General features: G+C 39.2%; 2 protein-coding genes and 2 pseudogenes across 3 annotated transcripts; 1 reads left to right on the top strand and 3 right to left on the bottom strand.

Annotated features, from left to right (window-relative positions):
• Window positions 1-540: 540 nt before the first annotated feature.
• LOC144635048 (large ribosomal subunit protein uL4-like) lies at window positions 541-5,726 on the bottom strand. Its single transcript, XM_078494115.1, has 10 exons — window positions 5,487-5,726; window positions 4,482-4,572; window positions 3,451-3,601; window positions 2,860-2,911; window positions 2,488-2,605; window positions 1,988-2,091; window positions 1,702-1,749; window positions 1,540-1,595; window positions 999-1,066; window positions 541-679 (listed from the first exon to the last, which is right to left on the bottom strand). Exons 1-10 carry the CDS (start codon window positions 5,601-5,603, stop codon window positions 561-563), a joined length of 924 nt encoding a protein of 307 aa, XP_078350241.1. The 5' UTR covers window positions 5,604-5,726; the 3' UTR covers window positions 541-560.
• Window positions 5,727-5,827: 101 nt separating this feature from the next.
• On the top strand, window positions 5,828-18,240 carry LOC144636858 (uncharacterized; annotated as a pseudogene). The gene is made up of 12 exons (XR_013567633.1): window positions 5,828-6,173; window positions 6,893-7,087; window positions 8,293-8,417; window positions 9,086-9,313; window positions 10,033-10,127; window positions 10,258-10,444; window positions 10,845-10,930; window positions 11,481-12,004; window positions 12,806-12,872; window positions 13,309-13,509; window positions 13,922-13,990; window positions 17,669-18,240. The product of XR_013567633.1 is annotated as an uncharacterized LOC144636858 (transcript).
• On the bottom strand, window positions 15,337-15,934 carry LOC144635392 (late histone H2B.L4 pseudogene; annotated as a pseudogene).
• Window positions 18,241-18,882: 642 nt separating the features above from the next.
• LOC144636857 (DNA-directed RNA polymerase II subunit RPB7) lies at window positions 18,883-24,442 on the bottom strand. The gene is made up of 9 exons (XM_078496068.1): window positions 24,400-24,442; window positions 24,196-24,305; window positions 22,556-22,652; window positions 22,348-22,410; window positions 21,515-21,565; window positions 20,963-21,028; window positions 20,460-20,531; window positions 19,791-19,824; window positions 18,883-19,302 (listed from the first exon to the last, which is right to left on the bottom strand). The coding sequence occupies exons 1-9, from the start codon at window positions 24,409-24,411 to the stop codon at window positions 19,289-19,291; spliced, it is 519 nt and encodes a 172-aa protein (XP_078352194.1). The 5' UTR covers window positions 24,412-24,442; the 3' UTR covers window positions 18,883-19,288.
• Window positions 24,443-24,497: the final 55 nt, after the last annotated feature.

Below are 24,497 nucleotides of genomic sequence, written 5' to 3'. Positions count from 1 at the left end.
TTACAATCGTCATCCAAGACGAGGTTGGACCAAATATTCACGATTGAGTTGACGGTTTATGCAGGGCGAAAACTGTTCCAACTTTACCTAAATTCGCGTTTTCATCTGGAAATAGCCGATTCGCTCTATAGCGCGAGCCTGCAGGGAATCACGGTAGTTGTATTCATCAAACCATGTGCGAGACTCGGCAACGATGCACGTTGCTGAGTCTCGCGCATGGTTTGAATACAACTACCGTGATTCCCTGCAGGCGCGCGCTATAGAGGGAGTCGGGTATTGAGTAGATAATGACAGGGAAATGGAATGCGGGAAATTTTACCAGAAGTGGGGTTTGAGTGAGATGTGAAAACTTCTGGTGCTGTTTTCTCCAAATACACTTTGGGCCGATATAGGCGACTTTGCCTATAGACCCCTATGGGTGTATTTCACAATCACTGCCTTCATAGCATATTCCACAAGAAATAACGCAATCTTGTTTTGAGTTTTATTTTACTTTCAAACTGTGATATCATATTATTTACAGAGCGCACACAGTCAGTGCACAGTGGTAAAAAAAAGCCCTAGTCAAATTGATTTCTAAGTATTCTATCATCTTCACAGAGGTATTCTTCAAGCTCTTGGACAGCTTCAAGGGTTAAGATGATATTCTTTCGATGTAACATTGTATAGACATCCAATCCTGCAAAGGAGACAAATAACTTAAAATAAGCACGTCTACTGGGAAAATATAGGAAATTTTCGCGTCATCAAAATTCTCGCGACTTTTGAAAATCGGGAAATCACTAGATGAAAAAACAGTGGTGCAAACATTTGGTTCGCGCAAATACATACTGAGTAAAATCATATAAAACACTAATTTAACAACTAGTTCATTTTCATAGTATGCGTAATTATTGTTCTTTTCACATCTTTGGTACAGCCCTCAAACTGTCCATTCACTGACTCCTATGTTATAAAGTTTGAGATGGAATGAAAAAGTTAATAAAAAGTTTACATACTTTTATGAAATAGCACATCTACCCTGTCCAACTCTGCGGCAGCTTCTGCGAGAACTTCATTCTGTGTGCTGTAGGGAAAGACAAACAAGTGGCAACGTCAAAACTTCATACACTCTAACCTCCCTGACTGACACCTCTGGTACGCGAACAATTTTCCAAAATAACAAAATTTCCCAGTCAGATCATTATAGTCGGATAACCCGAAAAGGCCCATACTGAGTACTACAGAGATCTGTGTTGCTCCTTTGATTGGTTGCTACTCCGTCCCTGACACAAAATACAATTCCTTGACTTTTCCCTAACCTTGAAGAATGTTATTTTTCCCTGACCATTTCCTGACCTGTGGTAACCCTGTAAGAGCTGATCAACTCATTTTTTCTTTTCAAAAATATTGCATTATCTGTGCAAACTAAACAAGGCAAGACACAGCTTGTTCCAGACTGCCAGACTAAAAAATGGGCAAATTAGTTGTGCAAATGAGATGACTAAAGGAGGGCCTGCCTTCCCTTCTAACTTTTTAGTGAAAGGGAAAACAACTTACGAATCAACAAGGACTGCATCAGTCCAGCCTCTCTTTTCCAGGAGTGGAATTAAATCCTGCAATTAAAAAAAAATGATTCGATGATATTTTGATTATCACCCAGGATGTTACTTAGTACAATCATGTCTTTAGATTAAAAAATATTTTGTGCTAAAAACCTACCCGATCACTCTCAATGTCTTCAAATGAATCAACAATGTGTAAGTCACCCTGCCATTAAAGGAAAAAATAAATCAGTTTTTGGTGTACATTTTTCACAGAGTAAAAAATGAATGATTCGTGGTAGGTTTTGGAAGCCTTCAAGTGATCTTTAGTAACCTTCCAAAGTGTTAGATGATCTTCAGCAAAAATCAGAAACCTCCATAAAAATCATACATGCAGTCCATATTGATCAGAAAACATAAGGCTTTTTTATAAACACTTGCATTATTACAAAAACAAACTTCACCTGAGCATATCTGACTGAGAGTGCTGTTCGCAGACCCATTCTCCTGACTTTTTTTGGCAGCGAGTATTTGTAGCTCTTTGGCTTGGGGCCATGCACTCTTCCACCTGGAAGAAACATATTCCTTTGATTAGCAATAATGTTCCCTACTTCCCTGAAATCAATCACAATTTCAGGGGCAGATCTAGCCTGCATAGCAGGCGACTGTGTACGTTTTTTAGCACGTTTAAAAGAGTGTGCGATTACGAGAAGGCTGCGTGAGAAAAAAATCGATTTTTTCCTCGTGTGGCCCCCTCGCACCCTTCACGTTTCCCATATGAGCACTCGAAACTACAGCGCCTGCTACGCAGACTAGGGAGGATCCAGGATTTTTCTTAGGAGGGGGTGCAACACTAAGGAATGGAATAACTGACTGGTGACGTAAACAAATTTTAACAGCAAAGCCGCACCCTCCCCTGCACCCTCCCCCTAGATCCACCCATGAATTTCACCTAATTACTCACCTTTTCTCCACTGTGGAGCTCGTATGCTGCCTTGCCGAGCTCTTCCAGTTCCCTTCTGTCTCCAAGGCTTTCTTCCACCACCTCTTCTCTCACTGCGATCCTTGACTTTAGCAGTGCCCTGTGAATTTAAGGTAAGTAGATTTTTCAGTGATCCTTGAATAATATTAAACTGTAATTATTATTTCATTTTTTGGATAAAAATAATAAAATAAGATAATGATAAAATTGAAATTAAAAAAGGTAAAGTCTGTGTTCGAGGTTAGTGGCCCATCAGGCCGGAGCTTATCCTGGTTTCTGTATCATGAAGTGACTAGGAGTATTTCTACTCCTCCCTGGATGAGATGCTAGGCCATCACAAGCAAAATAACTTACCGCTCTTTTCTTTGCTCTTTGCCAAACTACAACTCTGTGTAAGATATCTATTCTGAAATGACATCAAAATTCGACAACATTACACTTATGTTTTAATATTATTTCTATCACTGTGTTTCAAGTCAAAAAGCCGTAAATACTATGATTTGATTTGTGAAGTGATTTTTAAAGTCAAAAAGTGTGATGTGATTTGTGAAGTCAAAAAGCCATAAATACTATGATTTGATTTGTGAAGTGTTTGTAAAGTCAAAAAGTGTGATGTGATTTTTGTGAAGTCAAAAAGCCATAAAAACTATGATTTGATTTGTGAAGTGATTTGTTAAGTCAAAAAGTGTGATGTGATTTGTGAAGTCAAAAAGCCATAAAAACTATGATTTGATTTGTGAAGTGATTTGTTAAGTCAAAACGTGTGATGTGATTTGTGAAGTCAAAAAGCCATAGATACTATGACTTGATTTATGATGCTGGTATGCCATTCACTACTTGTTTGTATGTGTTGTAGTTGTGTGCCACTTATTACTGGTTTGTATGTGATGTTCGTCCCTTATTGCTGTACTGTAAGCACTGTTACAACATGGCTGCAACACTTACCTTGGGTTTGCTCCAAAAACAAATTCATTTAACTCTACAAATCCTAAAGGGTCTTCCCCAGTAAATGATGTCACCCAGGCCAAAATTCCTGAGTTATGGTTTTCATAATCTCTTACAGCAATGAAGTTGCAGACACTAGGACTGAATACACCTAAACAAGGAGAAAGAATATTATTGAAGAAGGCATTAATTGAAAATGATGTGTGTATTGGGGGGAAGGAGGGGGTGGCCTTATGATAAGCAGATGATATTCTGCACGAAAACCCATTCTTGTTTGAATCGTGGCTGTGGGGTGAACACTTCTTGATAAGAATTTAATTGGGTACAAAAAACTTGTTTATGGTAGCCTGACAAAATTGTGGGAGCTTAGAAAGCAACTAAAAGTACTTTCTACTCCTCCTAGACAGGATAATAACCTGTATTTGCAAGTTACACTCAAAGCATTTTGCCAGACAGTTTGTGGGTTCCTAGGCCTTTTATATATGTACTCAGTCTTGACTACGAACAAAACACAGACAAAAGAGGGGTCTCAGGTATCACAGTGCGACACGCCTTACTGTGGCCACCCAATTTGAAATAATGTCATTTGTTTTATATTTTTAAAAATTCGGCTGAAAACCATCCGTCTTTATTGACTACTAACATTTGAGGTACATGCACGATCTTTTTAACTTTTACACACAAGATTAAGGTGACTTCAGCCTCAAAACTGGCTGGTACTGGGTTATTATAAGTGTATCACATTTATGCGACGGTCAAGTCAGACGCATAACACAACAGTTTTTAAAGGCAAAGTGTCATCTTGTAATATTTTACATTTTCACAGCGTTTTGTTGATAAATGCGATGTAACAAGTATCTATTTGATCGTATTCAACTTTGCAAGGAGGCGTGTTTGTCAAACAAATAATAATATTACGAGAGCACACTTGTAAAAAAGTTTGCTGGGTGGCCACGGTAAGGCGCGTCGCACTGTAAATAAAAACCAGACAAGTAATACAATTTAAAAAAAATTGTCACTTTGTCACTAACCAGAGCAAGGCAATGTTTCTATCTCCAGAGGTTTTGGTTTTGGTGGAGGAGCAAGTGGTACTGCACGAAAATACCAACGACTGCATGGCACCTGAAATATTGGATAGCAATGTTTATTAGTGGTAACACCTCCCATTTTTCATTACTCACATAATAAAAATAAATTGAGAACACCTCAATTTGTGGGTATAGGCGCGGCCTAGTTTTGCATGTAATGTTATATAGTTTATTTGCCCCAGAATGCACAATGCATTCAAGGGAATTACAAGTTGATTCATAAAATAATGTACTACCAAGGTCAGGGGGGGGGAGAAGGGGAGGTGTTGATCTGACTTGACTTGGCAAATTTTTCAAGTCCCAGGGGAACTAGGATTTTGAGGAGTCTTCTGAAATGTCAAACACCAGACATATGGCTCCTTCCCTCCTGCTCTCCTCCCACAGTGTTCCCTTGTGTTAATATTGGCAGGTGCATTACCTCGCATGTCAATTAAATATTCCTATATCACAAGTATATCAAATGCCTGGGGGGGGGACTCCCATATGAAAGGGGTGGGGATGCTCATTGACTCATTTTGGGGTGTAAATTGTAGATTTTTGGTCTCACTTAGGGTGTTCTGAAAACGCCAATCTTTTTCCCCATCAATGTCTCATTTAGGGTTGTACACAAGAAATATACAAATATAAAAACATCTTTAGAATATTGGTATCTTTTAGGAGTAAAAAGAGAGCTTTGGCCACGCCCAAATTGTCTTTTTTAGGTGTTCTCTGCAAAATTTCTGACAAGCATCCCCGCCCCTTTCATATGAGAGTGCACCCCCCCCCCCCCCCCCGCCTCCGGATCAAACGCTTATTTTTGCACATATTATGCATCACAGACAACTTCGAATTTCTCTACTCTACTAACTAAGTTGATTACTGATCGCTGCCAAAATTTACGAGCAAATTTATGTTTTAGAAGAATGTTAATGCTAAAGTATAAAAAGTTATCTTGATTATATAACTGACCTGGCATGAGGGTAATATGAGGTTTATTCCAGCAAGCCGCGAGCGCGAGTTGATAATTGAGCGAAATCCGGATCCCACAAGCGAATGACACCGCAGCAAACGGCTTGCTAACGCCATGTTGACCACGACCTCGCAAAGAATATTCTAGCCAAAAGGTATTTGCGCTCAAGGAGACATTTAGCAAGAAAAATTAGAAATATTGCTTACACCACGATCAACACGTCCGCCATGTTGGATTCGTTTGCCCATGTGTTTCTCCAGAGATACTCTAGCAAAAATACTTGAAGTAGCTATCGTTTGCGTGGAAATCTGCTGTACGAAAATAATGTCGAGGTAAAACATGGCGGACGTTCCAAATTTTGTGTACTTGTTTGTGTCTTTCAGAGTAAAGCTGTTTGTAGAAGAAGATCGGTTTGTGAATTCAACATGTACCAAGCTATTCCTCCAGAAATATGATAAGCCATCATAGATTCCGTCTTGCATCGCGTTAACGGCCGAGACTTTGGACTTCAAAGTTTTCGGCCATGATGTAAATATTCGGCTGAAGAATCAAGATGCAAAAAGGTCCACCGGTCAGTGAGGCAAGAAAAGAAATTTCTGATATTCAAAATAATCCTGTGGTACAAAAGTTGTTTGAGGATGCTATAGAAGTTCTGCGTCTTGCTGGAGCTGATAAAAAAGCTACAGGTAAACCTGCAACCTATAATTTTTGATATTAAAAGAAAAATGTTTAATACTTCTCCTTACCGTTCATCACCTATTTGTATTGATTTTGATAATGAGAATTTGTTGGTATATCAAGACAATGTTAAGCTGTTAATTTCGTTGTCAATTTGACATTGATATTGTTGTTGTAAGTTTAAATTAAATCATTGTTGGTGTTTTAGTAGTTGAAGTAAACAGCACTCTCTTTGCTTGCTTTCAATTCTATCCACGCCCAAGAGACACCTGGGACTTTTCAGGGCTCCAGGGGAGGGGGTGGCTGGAGCCCAGTAGCCCTAAAATTTTTGCTGTGGAACCTGGATAAAGGTTGAAACATAATTCTTCAAAAATAAAGTATAATGCTCCTTGGCATCATCCACAAAAACAGACTATTATGCTTCAAATTATGCTCATAAGCAGCTATTATGCTACAGATTATGCCAGAAAAAGTTGCTGCCCTACCCCCCTTCTCAGGCATTCTGCTTGATGATCTAACTATAGTATTATGCTGCAAATTATGCAGGCATAATGTGTCAACCCCTAAACCTGAAGCCCCATCATTTTGCTGCTTGAAGCACTCTGCTGCAGAGCAGAGCTCTAAGAATGTTTGTCACAGAGCCCAGAGCCCCATTTTTTTTTGTTCTGTAATGAGATAAATGTTAGTAAATAAAGGTAACTGTTTTATTTTGTTGCTTTGAAATTAGTTGAGCACCCAAGTTCTGAAGTATTGAGTCATCAAACCACACATCAGCCAGTGTTGAGAAGAAAGAAAAAACATATCGAACAAAGTAATGGAAAGCAAGCTAAGAAATCAGCAGCAATAACAAAATCAAAGAGAAGAAAACTGGAAAGAATAAAAGCTCCTGTGACTATCTTAAGAAAACCAAAACAGGTTGAAGGCATGTATCATATTTTAGAATATAGCCGCTGTATACGCGCGATGGAATTCTAGCGGGCATTATTTCTTATAGAACATAGCTGAAAACTATAGAAGCCCGGTACCCCGGATGTGCGAATTGTTTGTCGAATTTCGCTGAATTCGCGACGTCGTTGACTTCGCCTCTATTCTCTTGTTTTGTTGTTTGAATGATGCTTTAAAGCAGCAAGTTTTTATCAGAAACGTTTTACATGCTTAAATGGAAGTAAGACAGTGCCAAAGGAAGCGACAGATGAAGAAAGAATCGTTGAAATTTGTTGTTTTTCTTTGGAGTTGTGTACGCCACTATTTTGCCGTGAACAGCCGAAATTGATTGGAAATTATTTAGCAAAACAAGCCGGACTCTAGAAACGCTTTGAGGTAAGAAACCTTTTTTAGCCAAAATCTGAAGACAGAACTCTCCACTTTTGTTCTTTTTAAATCGAAATTAGAGGCGAATTTGAAAAAACTTGCCGCGAAACGAACGCATGGAAATTTTTCATTTGAATGAAATTGAAGTAGGCTTGAATGCGTAAATATTTCAACTAGATTTGTCGGCTTTGTGAGAATCTTCTGGTAGTCGGAGAAAGGACTATAAATAGGAAATATGAATGAAATGGTATCTTGGTTTATTTATAAAGAAGCCGCCAAAGAAAAGAATAAACTAAACTTTCACTTTTACCGATGTTGCATGCGTTTGTAAAATGCCGTGAGCGGCCGCGAGTCTTGTAAGTTCTGTGCTCTTTTTAATGCTATATTCTAAACCCACTAGAAGATGGTTTTCCCATGTCCTATAAGAAAATAATGCACTTTTGAGGTCTATAAAAGCAGCTGAATGCCCTCGCCTTACGGCTCGGGCATCCACTAGCAGCTTTTATAGACCTCAAGCGTGCATTATTTTCTTATAGAACATGGAAAACCATCTTCTAGTAGGTAAATGAATCACAAAAATTTTCTTAATTTTTATATATCTAGTTACTTAGGAATTTTCAAAAAACTTCTCATCACTTAGACTCCTTCACAGCTGGTTTTTTAGTAGTCATCATGCAATGCATCTCCTCACTAACAGTGTTGGCTGACCAATATTAACAAATAAACAAAGATGGTTTACTAGCAGATCATTGTTGTTGTTTGTTGTTATCACAGATGTTTGTTAAACTGTTTAACTTGCTGATCACCATTTTTTAGTTCCATCAGAAGACGAACAAGAGACTGCAGTCCACAAGATGTTGTGTTATGTTGATCAAATGCCTTCCCAGGAAACATTCCAACCTCCTTCTCTACCATTTGTCTCATTTGCAATGGACAAAGATGTAAAGTACCATTCTTGTCATTCAAAAACACACTCTGATCGTTATAATTCTTGTAATTTATTTACTAGTTGAATTGAAGGGTGAGTGATTACCAGTATGTGTGTGTGAGGATAGGGGGAGGGGATTGAAGGGGGCCTGGAACACAGGAGGCAAGAGAGAAGAGAAGCAGAGAGAGCACGGGATAGGTGGGAATGCCAAACCTTGTGGGATCCTAAATTGTAAGGAATAATTTTGCACAGATGCATATTTTGCAAAAGAAAAAACACCTGTCCAATTTTTGGAAACCATTAAGCAAGGGGCAAGGGATGGGACCTTGGGAGTAAAAAGTATGAAAGTGGAAAGCCCATACCACCCCCCCCCCACACACACACACACACACACACCACATGATTAGTTTTTGGTGGTTCATAATGGTAGGGAAGTGGGAAGTTACTCCCCCCCTCTACCACATGTTTAGGTGGCACTTGAAGGCTGGGAAGTTCATATCCCCCCTCCCCCCACCAAACAATAAGGTGGCTCGTTCATGTAATGTTTAAGAAGATCTAAACTAGCAAGACAGTATCAACGTGAGGATATACTGAGTAACTGATGTGAATGGTGATTAATGACAATGATCTGCCTTTGCCTTGCTTTTCTCTCTCCATTCTTGCTTGGTTATTATAAAACAGGAGAATGAGAATCCCACCAGTGACAATCCATCAAACTCCACTGAAAGCATCCAAGACTGCACTTACTTGTCAAGTGAAAAAGATCTCACTTTGTGGAAGATGCTGGTTGCCTCACCCACCAACTGTAATGTTTTCGTGGGAGGCTTGGCACATGGTGTGACATCAGAAATGTTACACGCTGCATTTGAAGCTTTCAGTTTGAAAGAAGATGACAAACCACAGATAAAGGTAGTGTCTAATGTCAATCTGTATTGATCACCTTCCCCTGCTAAACATGTTATGCAAGAGCAACCACCACTTTTAAAGACAGCAAACACTAATGCACCTATCAATATTAAGTTCGAGGGGGTAGGGAGGGTCGGGCTAACCACGAAATTTGATCGCGAGGTCTGTCCCCAGGGTAGGGATTTTGATCGTATGTGATCCCCTGCAACAAGGAATGAATGACATTTGACCACCTTCCCTTCCCCCCGGGTGGGAATTTTTAACCCATCACTTTGTCCTGGGGGTGGGGAATTTGCTTTTTTTAAAGAAAATGTCAAAATCCCCACCCCATGCCCGCCCCCCACCCCTCGGGCTTAACATTGATAGGTGCATAGCAAACAAACTAAAAATCTCAACTGGCAGAAGGTAGAGCAATTTTGGCTATTTACTTAACATAGCTGAGAAGTTATACTCAGGACTACAGAGAACAGTGCCGCTAGTGGTCACTACTGGTTTTGAACCTGTGACCTCCAGATTTTGAGTCCAACACACCCAACCACTTGACCATGCTGCCCGTAAGACACAGCCTCTTTGTTTAAAGTGCTCATGATTAAAAAAGCACTTAATATATCAGGATAGAGTTACAGGCTCTAGCCAAAATATGATTTTATTTATAAAAACAAAACAATTTTGCCAAAGTCTTATATCTTATTACTTATGTCTTGTTATGATTTTGCTTTCAGACTCACGTAGTGATGGATGTTGCTAGACATCAGTCAAAAGGCTATGGATTTGTATCATTCCCCTGCAGAAGATCAGCTGAATTAGCCATGATATGGTATGCTGTAATTAAAATTGTATTAAGTGAAGCACTAATACCTTTCCTAACTAAGAAGAGCAAATTACCAATCAAAACTGATTGCTCACGTTAAGCCAGTGACCTTATTTTTTGTTTTCTACATATGCAGCATGCAGGAGTTTGAAATATATGGCCGTTCCATGCAGCTGGGTTGGGGGCAAGAGAATAGAGAAGAACAGCCATCAAGAACTCAAGAATCCCAAGAAACCAAAATAGGCCAACAACAACATGCAAAGGTGAGCTTCGTTTTACAGAATGATCCACATGCAATTTCTCTTTACAATTATATCACACTGGTTAGGAGATAAACAAAATCATCAAGTGAACTAGATATGATCTGTTATGAATATGAACATCAAAATTGTAACAGCTAATTAAAATTATATTCTCAGCAATAGCATTACTACAAATGTATAAAAGTGATAAGGAGAATGCTTGTGGCTACCGTGATCATAGACTTGCAAATGACTTTTGTGTGCAAAGGGCTGGTAACAGTGACTTAGCTGTCTACACGCATTGCTTGCCTATATTGCCTTTCAATATTTATTTCGCCATCAAAATGCTTTCAGAACGTGTATTAGTTGCTAGTCCATAAACTAGGGTTTTTTGCCATTTGCGTAGTTCTAAGCAGCTTATGGCCAAATGCAAATTTATTCAATTTAAGTTTAATTTGAGCTGGTCACCTCTTTTCTCTAGGAGCCTCCAACAAGGATGTCGATAAAACCAAAAGGAGACATTGTTTCCGACACAGTATTTTCCAATGAAGTGGATTTTGCACCAAAGTAAGCTACAAGTCTTTGTGCGTGACTTTATTACAGATTACTATTAATATAATAAATTGTTATTCTTGTGGAAGGTGAGGGGGTTGAGGGGTGGTAACACTGGAGAAAAGGAGGAGGGTCCAATTGAAAAGAAGGGCTCGGGAACAAGGAGAAGAAAAGTGTGCAATATTTTTTAATAGCAACAAATGCATCCAGGCTTGAACACGAGTGAGATGCAGGCCCTTCACGAAAGGCACCACAAAGTGTCCTCAAGAAAAGCTCACTAACACACACAATTTTTTCAAATACGAAGTAACATAAAAATTGTAATAGCCCAGTCATATATGCAGTACTTATTAAACAATGCCTGTGCTCAGTCCAGGAGGTGGGTAGCAAGGGAGGAGTACCAGGAGCCGCCAGGGAAGGGAAGGGAAGGGGATTTCAGATCGTCCTGTCTCCTCCAACGCTTTCTCTCGTACATCTCTCTCACGAACAACTGACACAACAAACAAATTTAAGCGCAGTTGTTCACTCGCAGTGTATTTGATGTTTCTTGTAATGTTTGTTTCAGGCAGCCATTAAAGAGATGCTCTTCAAGATGGGACCAGGAAGCACCAAAAATGTTTCAAAGAATTGAGGATACAGCAAAACTCGATCCCTTACAGTGCGAACCTAACCAGAAAAACAAAGAAGACAGTTTCTTCTCAGCGGTACCTCAACCCGTTTTACTGCTCAACTCACAAATCAAAGACCATTCGTGCGGGAAGAACATTCGACATCTGGTCCGCATTTGCATACAGAAGAAGATGAGATCAAATCAAAGATTTTGCACAAAAAAAATGCCGACTGTAAATCAGCCGTTGAAACAAGAACACAGCACAGTGTCAAAAGACTTAAAATAGATGATGTAACTGGTGTCAATGTTCCACAGGAAATGAGTTTGGATGATAAAGGGACGTATTTTGACAGGGAAGGTTTTTCTTCTTCGTCTGGAGGAGTGCAAGATCCAAACAGATTTGTTATTGAAACTGAGAAAGTAGTCGAAACAAGAAGGATTACGACGGATAAACAGGAGATTTTCTGTGGGAAAGCAAGGTATAGTTGGTGGACTGTTTGATTTGAAGCTTGTTAACCCGGCAAAAATTGAAGCAAAAACCTTGAAGCCTTTATCACAAGAAAGCGCGCACAGGCGAAATAGCTAACGATTGATTTTGATTCTGTTTAGGCCATCCCAATAAAATGTTTCGTTTCCCATCGCCCGACCGACCCATTTTTTTCGAAAAGTAAAAAAAAAAAAAAAATTCCAGATTCACTAGTTAAAGAAACAAGTACTTCAATTTAAACGCACACGATCTTGTTTTATTAACAACGATTGGTATATGATGTCTTTGTCTTTAATAAACATCGATACTACGTTATTTAAAGACTGTTTAGACATTTGATAAGGAAAAACGAACGAAAAGACCACGTTTTCGAGTTGACTTTGTAATCAGGCTTTCTTACTTAGCAGCCCGGCCTTCTCTGGAACCCAAGTGTTTTTTCGTTTTTTTTTTTTTGCCCGACCGACCGACCCATCATCACAAAAGACGGGGCGATGGGAAACGAAACATTTTATTGGGATGGCCTTAGTTGAAGAAAAAGGCATTTTACTCCTTCATGTATTAGTCAAGTAGATGTTTCAATCTTTGACAAGTGGAGTTCAAAAACAAAGTGCAGTGCTCAAATTTTATTTGGCCTGGTCGTTAAAAAAATATTATAATCAAATGTTAGGGTTTCTTTCTTTCTGTTTCAGTCGAACCCGTTGTAACTAAGTAGACATTAGATAATAATCGTTAAAATGTATTTCCACATCAACTCGACTAATTTTATTGCTTTTACTTTTATTAAAACTAACCGCTCCAGTACTGATCAGAATCCAAGAAAAGCAATTCAGTGGCTAACACATGACCAGAAAGTCGCATTGGTAAGAACAGCATTTTGTTAAGAAAAAATTATTTCTAGTTTTCTCTTCGCGTTCTCAAATCTTTCTCACTTGACCCAAAAAATTCCATTCTGATGACGTCTCTACAGAAATCCGTGCAGTGTCTCTGATTGGTTGTTGCTCGGTTTCAAATTTTCGCGCGTAAATAACAACCAATCAAAGAAACTGCGCGAACCTCTGTATAACTACGTCATCAACATGGAATGTTTTGGTCGAATATGATTTTTCTGTTCTGCAAAATAAATCTTTTGTTATTGCTGGTGTTGTGGTTAGATATGCTTCAATCTGACTTTCCTAAAATCAGTCTAAACCTCTAGAATGGCGTCACTTTAAGCTCATTTTATCAGCTACAAAGTTAATGCGCGCTCAAAACATTTTTTTTGACTTTTATAAATGGTGTCTTTTTTAATTTCTGCAGATAAAGTCTGTTTGTTCAAAGCTTCGTGGTTTTGGAGTACGAGGCCATCTTGGAGTGTTTGGTGTTTATTATGAAGCAGATAACAGTCGATTGTATGTAGTGTGCGCTAAAACTGTGACCGAGGCACAACTGCTAGATGAATTCAAAGTGTTTGGAACTAGTGATGTTAAACTGAACAAAGATGTGAACGGATTTTCTAAGGTATCAGTCATACATTTTCTAGTCTACACTCTAGTCATTTCTCCCTCACCCTCCCAATCCTCTCTCTCCGTCTCTTCTTTTCTTTCTGTCTGTCTTTTCTTTTTGCTTGCTCGCTTGCTTGATTTCTGTTTTCGTTTTCTTTTTATCCGAGAAAGACCTTCATTTTTCAAACAGGGTACAGTGGAATTTCGATACAACGAAGGGGCAAGGGTCTGGCAAAATTTGTTCGTTATATTTTCCACACATTTTATTATTACTGGGGCGAGGAATGTCGTTCGTTATATACCAAGGACTTTGCTATAAAATTTTTTGTTAAATCGGGGTTTCGCGCACCGTAGTTCAATTATTGTTGTTCAGTTTATTCACTTGTTCATTTTTTTGTCGGTACATTAATCATTTGTTCTCTTGCTAGGGCTGTGCCTTTGTTCAATACACGGACAGTGCATGCGCTGAACGGGCAATAAAACAGCTTCATGGAAAGGTAAGAATGCACTATCTAAATGTACAAAAGCAGGGGCAGGGAACTCTGTTTTGCAAAAACTCCAAAAAGTACACCTTATTTCATCCTGTCCCAGGACCGTAACCAGACCTTTGCCATAGACGAGGCAAGATCTTGCTAGGGGGGTTCTGGGGTATCCCCTCGGGAAAATATCAAAATCTAGAAGCAGTGAAACTCTTCCAAATCAATCTTGTTAACCAGGGATTGTTTTTCAAACAAAACATACAGTAGAACCCCGGTAACTCGAACTCTGAAGGGAAACGAAAAACCGTTCGAGTTAGCGGGGTTTCGAGTTATCGGGGTAGATTGAATATTTAATTTGCCAAGTTAATAATTGATAGTTTACTGATTTTACAGCACTTCAGTATCAGTACAGTGCAAATTAAACCTATCTCGTCAGAAACTCTAACAAGATCATAAATTCTAAGGATAAGAGTGGAAAAAGGCTGTCAAATACGTGATCTGTTTTGTTGCTCTAATAAATGGGCAACCGTGGTGAGTTGCAAGAACCGGGATTCGAGTTATCGGGGTAAATTTGACCCAAATTTTGATCAAGGGAAACGAAATTTAGTTCGAGTTAGCGGGGTTTTCGAGTTATCCGAGTTCGAGTTAACCGAGTAAAAATGACTGAAAAGTGAGTTCAAATCCAAGGGAAATGGAAATGTGTTCGAGTTAGCGGGGTTGTTCGAGTTATCCGAGTTCGAGTTAACGGGGTTCTACTGTATGTTGTTTGTAATTTTGGGTAAAAATCTAGACGAGGCAAGTGCCTCGTCTTGCCTCTTGCTAGTTACGGCCCTGTGTCCGGAACGGAATTCCAATTGTTGCTGGAGTGCTTGCTCTCAGGTTAAATTTATTTATCCCCTGAAACTGCCTCGCCAGTTCCTGGATTTACGCTTGAAAGCGTTCGCGTTCGCGGGACGTCTTTCGCGTTTTTCAAATGCGCGCGCCCAAAACTACATAGCCTGCATTCTATTTCACGGAGGATTTGCTAGCAAGCGACTCGTGCAATTTTTGCCACATATTCCATTTGCGATCCGCCGCCGCTGCCGTACTTGACTTTTGTTTCCCCTGATAAACAAGCGCTCGCTTTTACTTCGGGTTTTAATTCTGTAACGTCACGCTCACGGCTTGTAGCGCAATGCTTTCATAACAAAAAGGGGGTGTGGCGCAGGCCTATCAATAAACACATTGAATAAACTTAGCGCTTATAAACTGAGCGCAATTCACATACAAACAACAACAAACATTTTTTACACTATTGATCATTGCCTTTCTCAGATTTGGTGGCTCCTAAAAGAGCCGTTGTTGAGTGCGAGACCCGTCACGCCTTAGATTGCGTTACTGCTGGTGTACTTGCTCACAGCCTTGGTTCCTTCACTGATGGCGTGCTTGGACAGTTCGCCGGGAAGTAGTAGCTTAACCGCGGTCTGGATTTCGCGAGAAGACAGAGTCGATTTCTTGCTGTACTGGGCTAGACGCGAAGCTTCGGTGGCGATACGTTCAAAGATATCGTTCACAAACGAGTTCATGATGCCCATGGCTTTGCTGGAAATTCCCGTGTCGGGGTGAACTTGTTTCAGCACTTTATAGATGTACAATCCATAGCTTTCTCTGCGTCTTCGAATCTTCTTTTTCTTCTTCCCGTCAGAAGTCTTCTTCTCGGTCTTCTTCGAGATTTTCGGTTCTTCTTCTGATGAAGGCGGCATCCTGTAGTTGAATAGCAAACGTAGCGAATGTTACATTAATGTTGTTTTGAACGCGCGCGCCAGTATTTGTACTAATTTTAGCCCAGCGTGACGCGAAAATGCGGATCGAAATTCCCGCCTTCCGATTGGCCATTTCTGTGCCTTAGTACATCGGCGGGAGATTTCTCGCCATGGGAAAGGTCCAAAGTAAAACTACAAAGAAACCACACGGAGCGACATTGAAACGTCTGTCAATGACATTTTGGAGTGCGCAAAACATGCGAATAAAAACATGGGGGAAATAATTGAACCGTGTAATTGAAACAATTCAGTGAAGCAAGAGAAAACGATCTACGATATCCCTGTTAAAAACCAGGTGGGGATGTCCGAGGATCGCACTTCTCTTGATCTTTTGATTGAAATCCCCTGGGGGACTCTCGTATAAAAGGGACGGGAATGCTTGTTATCTGGCTTAGGGGTGTTCAGCAAAAACTCCATAAAACGCCAGTATGTTTAGCCTTCAAGGTGTCGTTTAGGGTTGCAAAAACGCTGTTCTTTTTATATAATTCGCGTTCGATTCATTCGTTTTCGATTTCTGGTAGCCTGCGTAGCAGGCGCCTTTGTAGTTTTTGAGCGCGCGTTTGGGAAACGCGAAAGGCGCGAGACGGCTGAGCGAGGGAAAGTAGTGTTTTTTTCCCTCGTGTGGCCGTCTCTCCAGGGTCGTAACCAGGTATATGGGATCAGGGATCACAGCCTTTGGATCGGGATCATGCCTCGGGATCGGGATCATGGACCCGGGATCCCGGGTCACAAGTCATGGGATCCGGATCGGCGTATCAGATGGGATCAGAATGGAATCAGGGATCAAATGTTGCCACATTTTGGGGATCAGGAATCAAATTTAGAGCTAAAATTTGGGATCAGCGATGAAAAAATATACCTGGTTACGACCCTGGTCTCTCGCTTCTCGCATTTTCCAAACACGCGCGCAAAACCACACACTACGCAGGCTAGAAATCTGGGGTCTTCTTTTCCGAGTTTTGGGATTTCAGTTTTCAAGTTTGGGGTCTTCGGTCTTTGATCTAGTTTTCGATACTGCTTTTCGAGATTACGGGCTCTATTCCCATGGGAGTGACCAATCTGCACTCAGTTCATGTAGTATAAGTAAGTGAAAAACCTCCCCAGTAGGGTATAGGACGAAAAGAATCGGTTCGGCCAAGCGCGCCTTCGTTTGGAGGGATCGCCCTTGCAGATTTTTTTTTCGCCATATACTCCATAATCCACTGGAGAATCTGTTCATGGGTAAGCAAATATTGCCTCTTGGTATGCAGTTATAAGAAATTATAACCCTGCGATTAATTTTTGCGCGCGCTCATTGGACAAAACGCATCACGTGGTACAAAATCGGACGACGGGTATCAGCGAATATACCCCGTCCGATTTTATATCCGTCGCCCAATTTTTTAGGCAAGCACAAAACAAACAAATGGAGTCGCCTTATTCAACTCTAACTTTTAATGAAATCACAGAGATAAAAAATCACGTAAACCAATCAACTTACATTAGTTTCAACCACAGTTACGCCGGGTTTATTACGTAGGTTTTTCCTATACATTTATTGGCGATTAAGCGCTTTGTAGAAATTAATCGGAGGGTAATAAAATAAATAAACCCCTTTCTGGCTCGCTGGTATATTGAAGGATAATGCCCTTGGCTGAAAGATTGTCTTCAAAATTTCACAGTTGCCCTCGAAGCTTCGCTTCTCGGCCAACAGTTCATTTTTCGACAATCCTTCAGTCTCGGGCATTATCCTCCAAATACGTAATGGTCTGCGCACTATTACTGTCTCCGCGAGCAGAACCCTGGAAATGGGGTCGGGCCGGGCAACAACCTGCACATCATGCACAAATCAACCAGTCTCATTTTCAACCTGTACTACTTATTCACTTAACAATTTTTGTGTTTTTAATCCCAGGTCGTTGGTGGTATGCCTATGAAGGTGATGGTCGCCGAACCCAAAGTTCGCAAAGGATCGCGGGGAAAGAAGACTATGACGTGACGGTGGTCTTTCAACCAAGCTCGTACCCAGGCTCCTCCTGTTCCTATTTATTGGTCAGTGATGCGGGATGCTTTTAAAGAGGAGTGCCAAAGGCAAGAAGTGTGCGTTTTGAATTTGCTGAAGAGCTTCCCAGTACAGAATTGAACTGAACATAATTTGAGGAATATTTTGACATATAGTTAGTACTTCGAGGCAAAAATGGTTACAATGCCATCAAGTTTTGGGCAAATTAAGCTACGTCCACAAAACACTAAACATAAACAAACAAAAACAAGCAAACAAACTAGACAACCAAGTGCATTTTCATCAATAAATAAAGCAACTACTCAGAGAAGGTTGATATTTTTATATTTTATATATTTTTCTGTCAGAACGTGTATAATAAAATTGGTACATGTATTTATCTGGTGAAGATGGTTATCGTTACAAAAAACCATTATATATGTACAAAACGTTACAAAGCAAATAAAAGATGAGTTTTTACACACAAAGCACTGAGTTATCTTTCCTATCACGAGTTTTCAAATTGATGATAGAAAATGGTAGTAAGAAATACTGGAATATTCGTATGTGTCCTGAGGATGCATAATGATTTTTACAAGTTGAATTAAAACAGAATGGCAATTTCACAGAAGAAATAAAAGAAAAATGCCCTTAGAAAAAAGAACAGGACACAATCACTTACACAGGAAGACCTATTGAACAGTGCTATGGCCAACACTTTAATTTATGAGCGAATACTGTTATTGTTTAAGCATGCAGCATGAAAGGGATAACAGTCAGAAACCTACAAATTGGGCATTTTACACCCGCTTTCAGTGTAACATACATAGCTATCTTTCTACTTCATCTTTTGACATTGTCTTTTCCACGTGCTGTTTAAAATGAGCCAATAAAAACCGATGCATACCGTTGTTGGTTCAAATGAGCCCAAAGTGTTCAGAAGGTCAAGCTAGTGGGCTTTCACAGTGATTGGCGGATTTTGATCATCTTGCTTGTTAAAAAAAAAACCCCATTCTAACTTGTTACCACTATTTAGTCGATAGAAAACCGCTATGCACTTAACACTGAAAGCGGGTGTAAGCCAAAAATAAAGGATAATTTTCCATTTCAAGGGCGATGCATGGGTGATCATGAAAAGTAACTTGCCCTGTAGTAAAATCTACTTGTCCTGGATGACTGGACAGCATTTTTTTTTTTTTCAAGCCCTGCTGTATTCTGTCTGACTGTGTTTTGAACGTTCTGGCCATAATTATAGTAAAAAGTACTTATAAAATAAATATTTTTTACATGTACAGTGTGAGAAAATAGTCACTGCTTGTATCACTTTGGGAACACAGACAAATGCATCAAGAGAATATTAATGAAAAGGCCACTGTGGATGATGAGCTGTAAGAGAAACTTTCTCAGAAAATATCTGTCCTTGTTTTTGAATGTCACTTGTGTTCAGCTCTTTCTGATATCTTGATTGATCAGTGTATTCTCTCCCCTAAAATATAACTATCTAAGGAGTACCACTGGAGAGGGAAAGCTCTGTTAACTGACAAGACCTGCAACAAGAGCAAGAGACATGTATAAATTAAGATAAAATACAGACGAAAGGAGGCTGGAGGCCACTAACAAAACACCATATAGCCTACGAGCAGACCTCTTTTTCTGAGTCTTTCAAGTGTGAAGCAAAAAAATTACGCTAGTAGAAAAATGGAATGCAAAAGTGTCTTGCCCCCAGAGTTTGCACGAGCATATTTCAATCCATGCTTTTGTTTTGCTTCATGCTCAACAGGCTAAGTAGACTACAAGTAGTCCCTATTTTTTCGCAGAGTTCGTGGAGCTTTAAGCGAAATTTTTTTCAAGCTCGACGGACTCTTCGAAAAAACTTTTCGCTTCAAGCACGACGGACTCTACGAAAAATAGGGCCTGCTCGTAGTCTAGAAAAAAAGGGGGCTGCTCGGCATCTTGGCATCCATTTTGTTTACTTGTAAATTAGCTTTGCACCTTGCACAAAGTTCATTAAGATAAAAGCAAAAGAAGCTCTTACCCAAGTAGTCATCCATGAGTGAACCAATAGCAAACTGCAAATAAATCAAAATTATTTTTTAAAGATTCTGTGTCATAAGTAGGATTCATGTTCAATCAAACAGAAAAAGTGATCTTAAAAAATATCGGTTGCAAATACAAGATTGTTGAGCCTTGAGAGCTACACATATATCACATAAAAGTCTTGTAGTTTTTATCTAGTAACAATTACAGTAAAAACCCGCGTGTAAGAACCTACTTTTTTCAGAGTTTGGCAAAACAGGTTCTTGTATTATGGGGTACTTATTGACAGTTTAGGCTAAGTAGGTTCTTAATTAGGTTCTTAATTTCTACAGAATAGACATTGTTGTTGATTATCAGAAAATAGTATAAGATCTGGTCTGTTCTTCATTATAATAATGTACCCATGTTGCCAAAAGTCCAACAACATTAATTGATCAATGATACAGTACTGTATTTAACATCACCTTTTTGGCTTTTGGTAAAAAAAAAAAAAAAAAAAAAAATTAAATAGTTAAACCCCACCTATAAGAAACTGTTGGAATTTGTTTGGCTAAACAGGTTCTTATATTGTGGGGTATTTAGAAAGCAAATTTCTGCCAGAAGGTTCTTAAATGCCTAGGTTCTTACACGCGGGTTTTTACTGGAACACACAAAATGCCATACTTACAATATCATTAGCATCAACCCGAGTTCCTACAATTCTGAGGCGTATTTCATCATCTTGTTGTATTACAATGTCCTTAAAACAAACATTACAGAAAATGATTATGTCAACTTATGAGAAAGTGTGGTGAATGAGACATGATACAAACACTCATTCTTCATGGTTGAGACATTCAGTGGCAGATGCAAAAAATTCAGAGATCTGCCAGGCACATGTGACAACCTAGAGGGTGTAAGGACATGTCCCTAACCCTGGAAAAGTTTAAAATTTAGGTTCTGCTATTTCCTAAATGTTTGGAGCATTAGTTGCAAATAGAAAATCTTCAAATGGCAGATTTTTCAGGGGTTGTTTATTTAAAAAAAATTGTAGTTGTCAAACGATACAGATTTGAGGTTTAATAAGACCTTTTAGCACAACTAGGGCATGGGACAAGTGGAAATGTATTAATTTCATTAAAGAGCGCACAGAGTTTTATGATAATCTCGCTAATTTAAAATTGTTCCTACCTCATCCTGTGTCTTGTAACATGGTGGATTAGAGTTTGGGTCAAACTCCATATCAGATGGGATGGACTAAAAAATAAAATGTTAGACAGACACAAGGTTGCAGTCAGCATATTTCATCGTTATAGAAACTTTGACTGTTTTCCTTGGAATATACCTGTCACAACTCTCATGTCAGCCACATGTCGTCTACACCACTTGACATTGAAAGAATAACAGTTGTTTGCCCTTGTTTCTAAATATTGCCAAATACAGTTAGGGAACAAGTTCTGTACCAGAGGATGGTGAATACTTAACTCTAAGCTCAGACAAAGCCTGAAGCTTTTGTCTTGACGTTGCAAAGCAAACAATTGTGTCATGACGGCATGGCAGCTTACAGAGTACCCTTCAGGTGCTCATGCTACAATAACATGTCTCGATATTTGAATGATTGAATGATATAAGTATGAAACTTTGCAAGTGCTTCAACAAGGATTTTCAATCACATAATGTATTTATTACTCATTGCAATAATTGGGCAAGAAGAAGACAATGTTCACAGCAAGAGATACTTACATGTCTTGATACAAAGCATGACAGGGGGCCAATCTCTGTAAACAACCCAACCTAACAAAAAAAGGATTGACAACACAGTGTGAAAGAGGTAAAGCTTGTTTCAGTTCAAGTGATTGAAGGAGTCAGTTGCAGGGTGGACTGCTTAACTCTAGTTTCCGTAGCATAAAGATATAAGGTTAAGACTGCATTTGAGCCTAGTGGCCCATCAGGCTGAAGCTTATCCTGGTTTCTGCAGCATAAAGCGACTAAAAGTATTTCTACTCCCCTCCCCCCCCCCCCCTCGGATCGGATGCTAGTCCATCACAGGATTGCCTCCAGCAGAAAATTCACTGGTACCCATTTATACCCCTGGGTGGAGAGAGTTAAGTAGGTTACCCAAGAATGGCTACGGGCTTGAACCCAGCCCACTTGATCCGGAGTCCAGCGACTAACTATTAGGCAACCATGCATCCCTACCATAGCATGAAGCAAAAATAATTATTACTACTCTCCACGGCAGGGGTGTTAGTCCACAGCACCACTCTCCCATTCTTAATATTCTGCCAGGTTTCTGCGACAATATTTCAACACCCATTTATTTCCCTTTGGTGGTAAAGAGGAACTTGGAGAGTATAGTGTCTTGCCCAAGAACACAATGTCAACAATTACCTTGTGCAGGCTAGCTCACAGGCTATTGCTCCATATGGCCATTACATGGAGTCCAATATGCTTACCATTATTTGGCCACATCAAAAACACATAAGGGTTGAACAAACCCGACAACCACACAGTGCATAACATTTCTTACAATATTAAAAAAGAAATGAAAGAAGTTACATGATCTGTTGCTCTACCTTATTTACTTGGGTGACCACAGCATCCAAAACTTCTCCTTTAAAAGGTCTGAAAACAATGGCCTGTAAAAAGATAAAATTATGTAATCCACATAAGAATAATGGTCAGGAACAATGTAATATTCCCTCCACTATCGAACATTTTCGTTTAGCCTCCTACACAGTTTTTATCTTAGCTTGTTGCAACATATTTAGAAGTTCACTTCACCTTGTATTTTACGGGGTAGACAACAAATCCACGGCCTGGCTGGATGTGACCAACTCCTATGTTGTCAATCGTGGTGACAGCTATGATGAATCCATATCTGAAAACAGTTTGAGAAAATACTGTACTTTTTTATCCAGAAAAAAAAAAACAGCCAAGAGAGAGACTGAATAATATACTGCATTTATAACATGGGTCATCTAAAAGAGACATCATTTTGATACAGATTGTTATGTCTGTAAAAATTTCCATTGTTTTTATAACAAGTTAAGTTGCATTTTGAGGTTGCCTCTTTTGAAGCATTGTCTCTATCAGTGCATTGTCTACTTTTAGAATTCGGTAAGAAGGGGGTTGCTACTTTTATTTGGGGGTGTGAGAGGGTCGTAACCTTTGGTTTTTTACAATATTTTTCTGCTATTGTGATCTGTGGTAAAGGATAAGCTGGCCCTATTAGGGGTCATGAATGGTCCCTCAAAATGTCGCAGTGCTCGCAATACTCGCAAAATTTCAGTGGGTGTTCGTTTGCTCGTGCTCGCACATTTTTACAAGTGCTCGCATGCTCGGTTTTTAGTGGAGTTAGGTTTTTGAAAAGTGCTCGTTGCTCGCAAGGCTAATTTTTGTCAATGCTTGTACTCGCAAAGAAAAACGCTGTGCTCGCGTGCTCGCAAATGCTCGCAAAGACCATTTGATACCCCTCCTATTAAATGCCTATGTTCATCCATTTGGCTTTGCGATCATGTTTATTGTTTTCAAGTGTCAAAACTATAAATATGGGTCACAAAGCTAAATGGATGAACATGGCCTTTTATAAACATGAAGTCTTCACATACAAAATAAACCAGTTTATCATACAAGAGGACTTATTTGTCACAAGGCACCACAAGGATTGATGATGACAATCCTACAATCAGACTCCTTACTGCTGCATACATTATCCCATCAATAATTTAACAACTAAACAGCAAGCTTGAGGACTCCATTAGTTGATTGCCCTGAGCCAATTATCAAATATGGCGATAACATAAACTAAATCTATGAATTGCCACTTTGATGGTTGGCTCAAAGCCCATTGTCAATGGTTGAATAGTTCTTTTTCAGGCTATTTGAATTTGCATGAACACAAAAGAATAACAAATAGACTGAAAAAAGACCTGTTGTTTTAACATGAATTAATAATCATTTTAAATAAAATATCACAGCCTAGAAATGATGCATGATAAACACACTTTCTCCACATAAAGCTAGCTTAATTAAATAATTTAATATTATTTGATCTAGCAGAAAATTAGAAGTCAGGTTAGTTTTAGGGTTTGGGTATGATAACTTAACAGTCAATAATAATAATAATAATAATAATAATAATAATAATAATATTTTTCTTTATATTTACTTTGTGTCCTAAAATTAGTATGAGATTCTCCCAGGTGATAAGGTTTTGACACTACAATTAAAATTCTATATATCTGTCTATGGCTTCCTGTGTTATAACTGACTCATAACTGAAAAAGAAATTTGTCTTCACACGTGAACAACTGTGAAAGCTTTCTCTTAAAGAACAGCGTATTTCCCTGCATAAATGAATTCTTGTACTTTTATAACTTCTAACTAAGTAAACAGAGAGATACAATTTGAGAATAACTTACTTTCCACTACAAGTTCCTTCGACTTCAGTGAATAGCTTCTGCTTGACTGTTTGCAGCAAGTTCGGCCCAAAATATCGAGGATGAAGCAAGATTTCGTGTTCCAAGGAGATCTACGGACAAAATAGTAATTAGCTGAAAGATGTTTCACCTTCAAAACAGCAAAATAACGTCGTTTTCAACGCAATAATTGAAGAGAAAACTTACATGGTAAAACATCTTGCCTCAAACAAGCATGCCTTGCTTAGCGACCGCGCTATTTGTCAGTTTCTACTTGGTAGCCTGGCAAATTAGTTTTCTTGGGA

The sequence above is a fragment of the Oculina patagonica genome, chromosome 13 (genome assembly GCF_052425735.1).
Source record: "Oculina patagonica isolate OP01 chromosome 13, crgOcupat, whole genome shotgun sequence".
NCBI classification, from domain to species: domain Eukaryota; kingdom Metazoa; phylum Cnidaria; class Anthozoa; order Scleractinia; family Oculinidae; genus Oculina; species Oculina patagonica.
Note: the sequence above shows the minus strand (reverse complement) of the source record. Positions and strands in the feature narration are given on the sequence as shown.